At 50.1% G+C, this 12,924-nt stretch overlaps 1 protein-coding gene and 1 long non-coding RNA gene across 3 annotated transcripts in view; both read right to left on the bottom strand.

Moving 5' to 3' along the window:
- Positions 1 to 12,924, bottom strand: part of LOC138153893 (uncharacterized) — a 354,866-nt gene that overhangs the window by 186,214 nt on the left and 155,728 nt on the right. The window lies entirely within an intron of this gene.
- Positions 2,102 to 12,924, bottom strand: part of PANK4 (pantothenate kinase 4 (inactive)) — a 43,586-nt gene continuing 32,763 nt past the window's right edge. Inside the window, exons 10-19 of the mRNA XM_069078305.1 lie at positions 12,266 to 12,421; positions 10,321 to 10,433; positions 9,032 to 9,119; positions 7,328 to 7,479; positions 5,767 to 5,822; positions 5,446 to 5,495; positions 4,159 to 4,263; positions 3,608 to 3,708; positions 3,325 to 3,393; positions 2,102 to 2,636 (exon numbers count right to left, since the gene is read on the bottom strand). Of these exons, the coding sequence (XP_068934406.1) occupies positions 2,423 to 2,636; positions 3,325 to 3,393; positions 3,608 to 3,708; positions 4,159 to 4,263; positions 5,446 to 5,495; positions 5,767 to 5,822; positions 7,328 to 7,479; positions 9,032 to 9,119; positions 10,321 to 10,433; positions 12,266 to 12,421 (1,104 nt within the window). The 3' untranslated portion in view covers positions 2,102 to 2,422. The remainder of the gene's footprint in view (positions 2,637 to 3,324; positions 3,394 to 3,607; positions 3,709 to 4,158; positions 4,264 to 5,445; positions 5,496 to 5,766; positions 5,823 to 7,327; positions 7,480 to 9,031; positions 9,120 to 10,320; positions 10,434 to 12,265; positions 12,422 to 12,924) is intronic.

Genomic DNA, 12,924 nt, shown 5'->3' with positions numbered 1-12,924 from the left:
TGTGCTTTCCCAGGCAGTAGATGTTTGGTTCCACAGGCAAACTATGGCAGGCCATAGAAAACTTATAAATACCGAGAATGTCTAGGCTTTTCAGAAATCCTGCCTACTGGCCTTGGCTAAACCCTTGGGAGGCACAGCCCCACAAAGACGAGGCTCCAAGGAAGAGACCCTGTGTCATTTACTGGATGGGCAGGGATTGTGTAGATTTACAGCTGGCCAGGACCTCGGGAGGCCCCTGGGTCCAGCCTCCTCCTTTTACCAAGTGGGGAGCTGCGCCCCACAGAAGGGGTCATGACTTGCTTGAGCTGCAGACTTCAGAGCCCTTGGGAATAATCCCCTCATTTTACAGAAAAGGAAACTGAGAGCAGCGGGACTAGGATTCAAAACCAGGTCCTCCAAATCCCGCATTCACTGAAGCAGCCAGCAGGCTGGAGTCACAATATACGGAATTCTAGGCTAACTGCAAAGTTGTGTTTATGACAACTTAGGAGCAAACGACTTAGAACCACAAGAGCCCTGGGGGGTCCAGATCTAGTCCCGTTCCTGTTCTGGGGGGCTCTCTCCTGAGGGGAAACTCAAAGCCAACAGTCCACATGAGAACCCGTCCAGGCACCCCCACCCTCCTGATCTGTGTCTAGGGAAGCACCACACTCCCACTCGCCCAAGCACAGCAGCTTTGGTTACCTGGGCCTGCCCATCCTAACTCAGTATCCCACAAGACGGTCCTTTCACAACTGCCTCCTAATGGGCTTCCTTACCTCTAACCCCCACACACCTCCCTTTGCCTCAAATCTTTTCTTTACCTGATTTCCCTAAAAATGCAGGAAGCTGTAGTGGCTCCCCCTGCCTCAAACAATTCCATTTGTCATTTAAAGTGTTTCATGGTCTAGCTCCAACCCTTCCTAGGCTGAGTTATCATTACTCCCCCACCTATACTCCGCCTTCTAGAGGCTGTTTCCATGACAGGTTATCTCCCACCTCCATGTCTTTGCACAGGCTGTCCCCACATCTAGAAGGCACCCACCCCCATCCCCATCCTTTAGAATCTCTATTCATGGAATAGCCCAAGTGCCACCTGCTAAACAAGGCCTTCCCTGGCTCCCCCATTCCCAAAATGACTGTGCTTATCTTGTATTTACCTCTGCTTGTCTGCTTTGCTTACCCCCGGCAGAATGTGAGCTCCCTCAAGACAGGGACTGTTTCATTTTTCAAGAGACAGAGACAGACAGTGAAAGGAAAGGAGAGAGAGACAGACAGAGAGACAGAGATGGGGGGGAGGGGAGAGGAGAGAGACAGACAGAGAGAGAGCGAGAGAGAGCGAGAGAGAGAGAGAGGAGAGATACAGAGAGAAAGAGAGAGAGAGAGAGATACAGAGACAGAGACAGAGAGAAAATCTGGTTTGCTCCAGGGCTGAGTGTGAATAGCTACCTCCTCATTCCTTGTTCAGACACCACTCCAGCCTCTGAAGGGCCATCAAGCAGTCTACAAACATTTATTGAGTGTCTTTAAGATATATGCAAGACTCACAGTCCTTGCCTGCAAGGAGATGCTTTGTTTCAAAGTCATGCTTTCCAGACAAAACAGATCCCTCTGCAGCAGAATGCCCTGCTGGTGCTCACACTGCCTTGTCCCTCCCCCCTTTCGGCTAGAGTTTGGCAGTAGCATTTAGAAAGTAAAGAAAAATGGGCCCTGGTGGGCTTGGAGACCCCACAAGGGAAAGAACGAATATGCCCTGTGAATGGCCTTAGTGAAGGGGTATCGCATGCTCCCTGCCTGTCCAGGCTCCCCCTGTGTGTGGCACCATGAACCCCCTGCAAACTAAGGGCAGCTGTGTCCCACTCTGCTTGCTCACTGCCAGCATCCTGGAGCTCTTTACCCAGAGAGTCTTGGGTCTTTCCCAATACAGGGAGGCCCAAGATGATGTGAAAGGGAATGGATCCTAGAAATGAGGTTCTGTAGGCTGAGAAAGGCCTTCAGAACCAGCCCTGTCTAAAGAAGCGAACACGCAAAAGCAACTCTGAACGCTTTAAAAACTCTATTTGGTACGGGCCATTCGACTGCTGGCGGAGTTTAGTCAAAGATAGATATATATTTTAAAAAGTCTCTTTAACATTTAAATATATTTCAATATGAATGTCTCACAGAACAAAAAAGTCAAGTCTTTCCATCACAAATACTGCAGCATTAAAATAAACACTTACCAAAATAAACAATATGAATGATATACATATATATACGTTTGTGGGTTATAGTCTATTGAGTTAGTCATATTGTTGCTTTGAGTCACAAAAGCACAATATAAATACAGAATCTGATTGGAACTCCTGTTTCCCCTGTTGTAATAAAAATACATTCTTTACCACTGACAATAAAGCTAGTGCAAGTGTAGGGCAGGCGGCCCCCTCCCCAGCCCGAGGGCTGCTCACTTGGCCGGGACTTCATACTTGAAGATGACACTGAAGAGCCGGCCCCCCAGCCGGTCAGCCAGCCAGGAGTTCTTGATGACGGCCAGCTTGAGGCTCTCGCAGCGCAGGGCCGCGTAGTAGTTGGTATGGATGGCACGGCCCATACCCTCTATGATCACCAGGTCTGTGCTGCGCTCCCGAACCAGCACGGCCAGCCCTTTGTCTAGACGGCTGCAAGAGAAGCAAGGAGCACGGTGAGCTGGGCACCCGACAGTGACTCGTTCACTGGCACCTGCGGAACTGACAGGAACCTCCATCTTTTCATTGTCATTAATCTGTACCAAACTAAATGTTCCCCTTCTAAAGTGCTCCACCAGTCTAGGAAAGGACTCCCCCTACACCACACCTGCAAGTATTTGGATGGCCTGTGTGTGAAAACCTCTAGCCAAGGGAAGCACACTGCATCCTAAGGAAGCCCCGAGGCCAATGGCGACCAGGCCTTACTGCCACAGGGTCTCCCTGGCCTCAAGCCTGAAAGTGCCTCTTGGCATCTTCTACCCACTGAGCACCCTGACCAGGGGAGCTGCTTGGTCACGCCTCCTTCTTCCAATCCCAGAATGTAACATGTTTGGGGGACAGAGGCTGAGGCTACCAGCCAGCAAACAGCTGAGACACCCTTAGATGCCTGCACAATAGGTCACGGTTATAAAACAATAATGCTCTGAGTCACCAAAAAATATCCTGCCCAGTGGTCGGTGCTGGGCGCTCCCTTTCCCAGGCTGAAGTCAGCAGATGCTACGTTGTGCCTCCCAAGGACTCTCATCCTCACAGTCCCCCTCCCTCCCTCTTCTCAATTTCTCTTCTCTGTCTCCAGCCCCTCCCCATCTCAATGCAGAGCCAGCCAAAGCTCCTGGATTACCTTAGATCTAAGCAGGGTGAACTCGAGCCTGTCTGTACCAAGAGCAGCTTGTCCTCTTTCAATGCGGATCTGGAGGAAACAAGACAGGCCCTTGAATACCACGGCAGCGCCCACACAAGCCCCCAGGCTGGAGCAGCAGCCCTGTCTGCTCCGACACACATGGACACACGAGCCCGGCACTGCCTCAGTCCCCCTCTCCCAGGCCGGGCCTCCCGCCTGCCCCACATCTGCCTGCCGGCGGCCGCAGATGGACAAATCCTAAGGCTGCTGGGAAACCACTCACTGTATGAGAGGGTCCATTGCTGCTATCCGCTCAGCCACAATGAGAGACTCGTTGTAGGTCACATCGTTGAGGGCAGGTCCAGAATTACAGGCTAATATGACCTGGAGTGAAAAGGGCCACATCAGCACTGAAGGCAAGGCTCAGCTTAGGCTTATGGAGTAATGGGGGCTTCAGCTACTTGCCATTCAAGGCCAAGTCTAAGAGCAAACAGCTGCCAGCATCCTTAAGCAAACATGAAGTCTGAACTAGGGAACAGGAAGGCTCAGGCGTTCTGTCTGCCCCATGAGAGTCACCTTAACCTGGTATGAAACAAAAAAGCCCATGTGATAGCTACTAACCCTGGTCTGATCTAGCCTAAATGACCTCTTAAGTTTGGGGGCATGGGGAAATCTCACTGTCAAAAATGTGACAAGGTCTGAAGGGCCTCCACTCCCAATCAGAAGTCCCCAGCTGCCACACAATTTCAGCAGTTAGAAACCTGGCAGTGACTGACACAGTGTCCTGCTCTGGCCAGAGAAAAGGGTCCCCAATACTGGGCAGCACACACTCACCTCTGTTCCTCTAAAGAGTAGCTCCCTGACAAAGGGGAAGATTCCCAAAATGATGTCTATTCCACTGTTATCTGCGAAAATTAAGGCACATTTATGAGGGGGACCCTGCAAGACAAAACCAGGATGTTCAGTTTGGAACAGGAGTTTCTAAATTCAGAAGTAATCATCACAGAAGCAGAGAATGCCCAAGGTGGAAGGATCTTGGCAGCTTGATGGTCTGACTCATACAAGGCTCCTTCCCAATCTCACATCCAGGCAGCCCTCCAGCTTCAGTCTGCAAACTTCTAGGAAGGGGGATGCGATGGGCCCTCTGAGGCAGGCCCCCACACTGGATGGGGCAGCTTCAATCATCAGGATCTTTCCTGACCTCATACCACAACTTGCCTGCCTGTCCCCTCCCCTCAGAGGTCAAGCAGAGTGAGGCTTTTTCCTCCTGCCTCACGATTGCTCCCAGGACTTAAAGAGAGACAGAAGGTCAGCCCTTGAGGCTTCTTGTCTCTGGGTTAAATGGCCCCAGTTCCTCCCAAGTGTTTCCTGATGGCATCGGCTCTAATACCAATTCCACCATCACAAAGGTCCCACATTATTTCTAACTCTTCTGCAGACTCAGATTATTATAAACATAGCCTCTGCACACCAGAGGCTGAGGCTAGAAGGCAAAAGGGATAAGCATCTATTAAATCCCTACTATGTGCCAGCTAAGTGCTGAGGATGCAAAGAAGGCACATAGAAGAAAAGTATAAAGTGGATGGAAATCATCTGAAAGGGGGCAAGAACAGCTGGGAGACCGCAAGAGGCCTCCTCCACAGAAGGTGCGATCAATCTGATCCTTGAAGGAATCAATGATCACTAAAGTTCAAGCTTTTATTGGAGAATAAAAAGTAATTTCAAAAACAACTCTGTGTGTGTGTGTGTGTGTGTGTGTGTGATACACATGTGCTCACAGGTATCCATCCCCTGCACGCACGTACACACACACCCCCCCATCCTGAGTGGGGCTCTTCCCAAGGCCCAAAGGTGGACACTCCCTGCCCAATGACCAGGGTGGAACCCAGGCCATCTTTCCAGGACGCCACAAGCTGCCCGCCGGGCCCTCCCCTTCCTCATGCTCTATCACTGAGGCACAAGAAGAGGAACATCTGAGAGCGCAGCCGTCTGGGTGACGCCCACCCCAGGGCAGGGCAGCATGCTGCGGGCACAAAAGCCCGGCTCCGTCTTGGGTCCATCCCAACAGCGTCAGGCCGGCGCTCACGCGGACAGTCTGGACAGTCGTGGCCACACACGTACCTTCAGGCGCTGCAGCCACTCTCCATAGGAGTCCACTAGCCAAGGGCGCTCTAGAAGAAAGCCAGGACAGAGCCCTGTTAACGAGGCCTCCTCGCCATCCGCAGAGCAAGCACAGCTCAGGTGGGGGTAGGGGTGGGGTGCATCTCTTTTAGGGAGGTTTGTCTCCATGACTTAGTACACTTTAATGGGAAGAAGGGAAAGGAAGGTGTGTAGAGGCTTTCTGGTTTACTACAGTTCAGCCGTCAGTCAGTCAGTCAGACGGCTATCCCAGGCAGTGCTGAACATCAGTCAGTGCCCATCGTCAGCCGAGGGCGTCCATACCTTGTAATTTCTTCTTGGCTTCTTCAAATCCAAATTGTGGCTCCGATTCCAGAACACTAGACAAAGAAAAAAAGCTCTGAATCAAAAGACTGTTAGCTCAAGTGAAGAGCAAGACTAACAGTGAAGGGCTGAGCCAGCAGAGGGCCTGAATTCTGGGCAGGGGGGCTGTGGAGGTACAGGGTGACTGAGCTCGTCTCTGGGAGCTATACCAGAGGGTCCTGCTTCACACAGACATGGGGCTACGGGAGACAACAGAGTCTTACTCTAGCAACGGTATTCCATATTCCAGGGGCAGTAAGTGGTGGTTAAATGGCATGTGTCTCTAAGACCTACACAATCCTCAATCATAGCCCATGACATGCAGAAGACATGCAGGTCATGCCAAGAACATGGAAAAATCAAATGGCACAGCTGGCCCTTGGGTTCCCCTCCACTGATGGAGAGAAAGACTCCAAAAGTCAGTGAGAGAACAAGGGAAAGAGGGGGAAGCGGGCTCTAAAAGGAAAGAAAACACAGCAATGTTGCTAAATTTCAGGTTTCTTTTAAACCCAATAATAGTTTCAAATAAAGAAAGAAAAAAAAGGGGGGGGGGCGGCTAGGTGGTGCAGTGAATAGAGCACTGGCCCTGGAGTCAGGAGGACCTGAGTTCAAATCCGGCCTCAGACACTTGACACACTTACTAGCCATGTGACCTTGGGCAAGTCACTTAACTCCAACTGCCCGCCAAAAAAAAAAAAAAAAGAAAGAAAAAAGGTTATAAAGCTCTGATCACTCCCCAAAGCACATCCAGAAGAGGATGGCAAGGCAGGGTCATTTCAAACCAAGCCAGAAATGTCATTGGCTCACTCAGATGCTTTTCTCTAGCTCTGCAAACACACTGATGGGAAGAGTTGTAATTTAGTGCAAATCTAAGTTGCTTTAACAATTACAAAGGTGTCAGGCAATAAAAACATAGAACTATTACGACACACTAGACAGAAATGAGAAACACGTGCATTTTACAGGGGTTCCTCAGGATGATCAATTATAAAATCCTGGGAAACATTTTTAGAGCCCTTGTTTAAAAAAGAAAAGAGGTGAGGGCTTTACCAGTGGAAAAGATTTCATTCTTAATTGTTTTATGAAGTGCGCCCCTCTGCAACATCACAACAGATTCATTCAACTGGCGCAGAGGCTTGTGACTCAGTGGGTAGAGATGAAAAATGAGTTTCCAGCTCAGAACAGCCGAGTGTCTGCTGAACTCCAAATGTCTAAAAGTTCAGGACAAAGTCTGAAAGCAGCCCCTTAACCTAGTGCAGGCCAGACTGGCTGGCTCTCCACGTGGGCCATAATGGCCCTGGTGTGCCCACGGGCAGGCATGGAGCAAGGCTTTTTAAAGCATGGCCTTGGCCTCAACAACCATTCCAGACACCGAAGCAGTGGGCACGCAGAGGTGAGAGGGGACGGTCACATTCACACCATTCAACTCAACTGGGGCTGGGGTCTCCAGATAGGCAAGAAAAACCAAAATGGGGGGAGGGAAGGTGCTTAGAAACAGTGCTGTGAAACATTGAACACCTACTCTGAGACTGCTTTTGCTCCCCAGTCAAAGACATTCCCCGCAAGAAGTCCTTTCACCAGAGCAAACTGCCTCTCCTCCCAGCCTAATGAATCCAAAGATTTGATTACTCTTTGAAAACATTTTAACGCTATGCCATTTTCTCTCTGCTTTACCTGTAGAAAGATACGAGACATTGAATACACAGATGAAGAAATCGTCCTTACCCAGAAGCAGACGTTCGTCCCCAAGACCACTTCCAAGCACTCAAGCATTCTCCGCTAGGTTCATGGCCTCTACTGGACCAACAAGTCCCCGTTATCAGTACAGCGCTCAGCAGAGGCAAGGAAACAAACACAACGACTGCGCTTTGGGGCCTCAGCAAGCAGTGACCGGGGCTGAACCCAATCTAAGCAAGGGCTCTAATGGCGTCCTCCCTCTTCTGCCACCACCAGGGCACTGGTGGGGGGAGATATCGACATCCCAGCTACGTGGTTGTAAGATGAGAGCCCCAGAGCCCAGGGCTTCTGATGGCCACTGGACTCTCCCATTGTTGGGGATGTGAACTTGGGCAACCCCTGCAGGGTAGGCCAGCACGGGAGCACTGAGGGGCAGGGGAGGGAGGCAAGGCAGGCTGCAAAGTTCTCCCTACACACCCAGGCTGCTCTGCTCTTGGCCAGAAAAATCTGTTAGGGCCAGATCTTCTGTCTCAACCTGACTGGAGGGGTTAGGGGAGCCCCACCTGACATGTTTCTCACAAGAGAGCCAAACCTGAGCCTCATAGGCAGGGGAAACTGCCACATAAATCCAACATACCTGGCTTTACTTTGGATGACCTCCCCCCATCCAAGACTATACCCATTTATTAATAATTAGTGGAAAAAGTTCTAACAGCAGCTTCTCTGATTAGTCACTATACACGTAACTTTTAAAATACAGACAAACATACACATTGGCATTCCAATGCCAAACACCTTTTCCAGTGGCATAATCATCCACAGACCAGGGGATGAGGAGAAGCTCCCTGGACAGGAGGTAAGAGGTGCTCAGGGAATCTGACCTTGGCTCTCTTCTGTCCCAGGATGAAACCCCAAAAGCCTGGGGTTAGTATAGAGCCCAGAGCCCACATATCATTCACAGCAGCCTTTTTAAAGGCAATGCCGGGCAACTGCTTGCAAGAGAAGCAGCATTTCTCTCTGAGATACAGTCTGCCTTCCTCCACTTGGCTTGTTCCGAGGATCAGAAGGGGGTGCTTGGGTAATGCAATATCTCCAGCAGAATCAGAGGCCTAGTTTCACTCTAAATATCCCTACTGAGATCTAGCTGGCTCTCTCTCTCTCCCTTCTCTCTCCGCCCTCCTTCCTCCCCCCTACCTGGTCATCTTGGGTGTAAGAGTACCCCACACGATACCTCTATGTGATCTATGGGGGAAATCACCGTGGCGCCTTCAATCCACAGGCTTTCAGCAGACACTGCCAACAGAGAGGGCCGACTTAGTTTGGGGGGGGAGGGTACGGACACCCTCACGAGCAGCTGCTTAGTTACTTGGGCCAGTCACCCACTGATCAAAGCCTAGTGACAGACTAGACGGCCCCTTGTCTCTCGCCCTTTCCCAGTCTTGCAATGACCCAGCTCCCTTCATAATCCAAATCAGGCAAATTTGAGAAAACCGAGGCACAAGTCTGCAGACTTACATTTCCATCCACCCTGTAAGAAAGCAGGACTTACTTTTGAATAGGGGTCTGGGAAGTTGAATTCATTCAAACAGTGCTCTCTCGTTTCCAAGAGGCTCCTCACTGTCAAGGTTCCATAGGCACTAAGTGAAAGACCAAGAGAGACTTGATGAACACGCTGAGACAACGGTGCCGGATGGGAGCAATCTGACTCACCCACCTTTGGGTCCTACCTCCTGTAATTACACAGACCCTGGAGCAATTGTTGGAATGACTTCATTTGGATAAAAACAAACAATTGTTCAGGCATAAACCAGAAAGATGCCATGTGGTCTGAGAAGGTGCAGCCAGGGAGAGCACCAGAGGTAACCCCACCCCAGCCACATGAACCTCAGGCCTAGGGCCTCCCATAGTCCCTGACTACAGAGCACCTTGGGTGGCCCACCCCAGCCAGGCACACTGCAGGGATGCTTCCGCTTCTTACCAGCTGCCCAGATCATCCCAGTGCCCACAGTACCCACAGGGCCACTGTCCATTTCCTCCCCTGTGGCTCCACTCTCCACACAAAACACCCTTCCCTGGCCCCTCTCTTCTCTCTCTTATTGGAATGAAAGCTCCTTGAGGACAAGGACTACATTTCTCTCTGTACTTAATAGTCCTAGATGTTTAGAGCAGTGGTTGGCATTTATATAGAACTCTAAGGTTTACCTCATTTGACCCTCACAACACAACAGGGTCTACCCCATTTTACAGATGAGGAAACTGAGGCAAGCAAAGTGTAAGTGGCTCACTCAGGGTCACCTGACTGGTCAGTCTAAGGCCTCATCTGAGCCTAGGTCTTGCTGACCGTGGGTCTGTGCACTGCGCCCAGTGGCCTCATGGTAGGGACCGAATAACAAAATGGCAACAACCACACTGGTACCTCTCGTGTCAAAGGCGGTTGTGGGCACAGAGCCAAGAACCCTGAAGGTCTCCTGGAATGGGGGCTATCAGGGGGAGTTGCTCATTCTCCTTCTTTCATTTGCCCAGTAACCACTAAAAAGGGGGGAAGGTGGCGAGAGGGGAAGAGAATGTAATGATCATGTAACACGCCTTAAAGGAAAATGATTTATCAGTGATGTTCCATTTGCCAAGTGAGAACTCTATATTCTAGAACAGCCATGAAGGGCTATTTCTGCCTTAAGGGAAAATGGCCTAGGGTCCCCACATCAGGGAGCTGTGCCAACACCCAGGACTGAGCAGCCCCCACAATTCAGTGAGCCAGGAAGGCACTGGAGGGCCTGGCATCAGGAACCAGGGCAGGTGTAGAACAGGAAGGGACAGCCTAACCATGCAGGGACTTACAAGGGCTGATGTCTTAGTGTCTGAAGTTTATTCCAGTACTTCTGCCGGAATTTTTCAGCACGTTCAGCTGCATCGATGGAATCAGGCTGGCTGGCTATAGCCCGATTCACGACCTAGGAGAGACAAATTTCATTTAGAAATTTGACAAAATTCATTTCAAAAGGAAAGTGTGCTTGGTGCGTTGGACCCAAAGTAGCTGCTCCCATGAGGACTCCAAGTGGCAGTGATGACCAGAAATCCCCTTGCAAGGCACATGCCCCAAGGGTACCAAAAATGGGAAGAAAGGCCCATGGACCCCAAACACTCAGAGCAGCAAAAGCAGAGAACCAGAGACCTTTCAGATGCACGCTGGCCCAATATGAAAGTATACATGCCAAATTACACAAGAGAAGGTGTGTGAACTGATGCAAAGTAAAGTAGTTGGTCAGGAAACCCATGATATCAATGATATAAATAGAAAGAAGGGCAATAACATTCTGAACGAATGCTGGGAAATCAGAAAGGTCACTGGCCCCAAGAAGGACGATGAGTGTGGAACAGGGAGGGCTGGACTTGGGAACATTCTGGTTAGCTTTGCTGGGAATCACCTGGCCAAGGCGGGCTCTATCCCCGGCCCTGAAAGGACCCCAAGAAGGACTACAGTACACAAATCATGCACTATTTACTACTCGGAGCTAATAAAAGAATGCTGAACTGGGCCTCCCCAGCTGGAGTACTCAGGCCTAGCCTGGGCTCAGGCACCATCCTGTCAAGTGCCCTCACTTTCTTCTCCTCCCTGGGCCCCCAGTGTCCTCATCTGTAAAATGAGGGAATAAGCCTTTTGACTCCATATGGCTCTCTGAAGGCTCCTTTTTGTTAAAGGTATCATCTCATCGCAGTGAGAGAGAATTAAGGCTGAATTGTAGGCCATCCTTGCAATGACTTATTTAAGAGCCGAGTCCAAATCCAACCTCAGATGCTGACTAGCTGTGCTGGGCAAATCACTTAACCTCTGTCTGCTTCAGGTGCCTCAACCATCAACCACCCACCTAGAGGGCTGCTGTGAGGATCAAGTGAGAGAAGACTGTAAAGCACTCAGCACGAGGCCCAGCACACAGTAGGGACTATGTAAATGCTTCTTCTCCCCCCTCCCTTATTTAAAGTGGTCTGCTCCCGCCATGGGCTCTGTAAGCCTGCGGCCAGTTAGGAGTAGGGGAGGCTCATTCTGAATTCCAAGGAGCCGCTTCCTGCAGAACACAAGAGGAGGCCAAGCCCAAGCCCTCCTGTAGGGCCATCCTGGACATGCAGAGCACAATGGAGTATTCTCAGAGATCAGTTCTTGCCACTGCTGGAATGGAAACTCCTCGGGGCGGGGGCTGTTTCATTCTTTTCCTCTGGATCCCCCATCCTAGCAGAGAGCCTGGCACACAGAAGTAGCTTGCTCGATGTTTGCTGATTGCCTGGCTGACCCACGTCCCCATGTCCATGACGCAAGGCCCCCTGCCGGGACATGCTGACCAGCAGCGGAGGGACCACAACCAAGGGCTGAGGACCAGTGAGCCCCACAGAGTGCTACCTGGAGCTTGGTCTCCATGCTGGCTTTAGTGACCCACACTAACCAATGGAATCCGCTTCCTTGCAGAAGTCTTTTCTCATCCAACAGGTTGAAACCAGCCTTATGTGAGAGGCAGAATGTTTACCAAGAAACAACACTATCTTGCTTTTCACTCCCCCTGAAATTCACTTTTGGTTCTACTAACTTACCACGCCAGAAAGGCTATATAGCAAGAGTTCAAAACCATGGAAAAACCCATTGCAACAAAATGATGCTTTGGAAAACAACAGAAACTCCAGAGGCCCAAGGAACCCCTGTTCTCAGTGTCATTGGTATCTTCATTCTCCTCTCCCAGTAAGCAATAGAGCTCAAAGGCATTTATTTAATATTTTCAATTTTCTGAGCACTTACCCCATCGAGTGCTTCCTCAAAACAGGTAAGCCAGTATTTGCGGGCCATGGCATCATCTGTGAGGTCAACTGTGTCAGGGATATAGGAAGATGGATCTAGCAGGAGGGGCAGATCAACCAACGGCCTTTCTAATCGATCCATTTCCAGCAAATCAAACTGGGGAAAGAGAGAAGAGAGCCCCAAAGAGGTCACTTAGGTGTTTTAGTAAAAAGACCAAATCTCCCATTTACAATTTTAAAAGTATTTGTCTTCCACTGAAAAGAAAAAGAAAGTTGAATTTTATACTCTTATTTTGTACCATAGCAAGAAAATTATATTCTAACCTCTTGCCACTCACTGACTAACCCAATGCTTTCTTCCATCTCCTCTCATATACTTTGTACGTGTCTATTTATTTCTATCGTGCGTCCTCTGTTAGAGAGGTAGCTCCTTGAGGGCAGGAGTGGTTTTCTTTTTGCCCTTCTACACCAGCATCTAGCCCAGCACCTGATAGGTGCGCACAAAGGCGGCACTCAAAAGGCAGCTGGGATACATGTTCTTATTGGAACTCACTCCTGGGTCCCAGAAACACAGAGATCTCAGTCAGGGAAGGCTACATGTGAGAGCTCCTGACCAGTGGGCAGCCACAGAACCTACTTCTCCTTCTGCCTGGAGTAAGA

Source organism: Petaurus breviceps, unplaced genomic scaffold (genome assembly GCF_028583685.1).
Source record: "Petaurus breviceps papuanus isolate PSGF00001 unplaced genomic scaffold, PetGlider_PUasm1.0 91041, whole genome shotgun sequence".
Classification (NCBI taxonomy): domain Eukaryota; kingdom Metazoa; phylum Chordata; class Mammalia; order Diprotodontia; family Petauridae; genus Petaurus; species Petaurus breviceps.
This window is presented reverse-complemented; position numbering and strand designations above follow the sequence as displayed.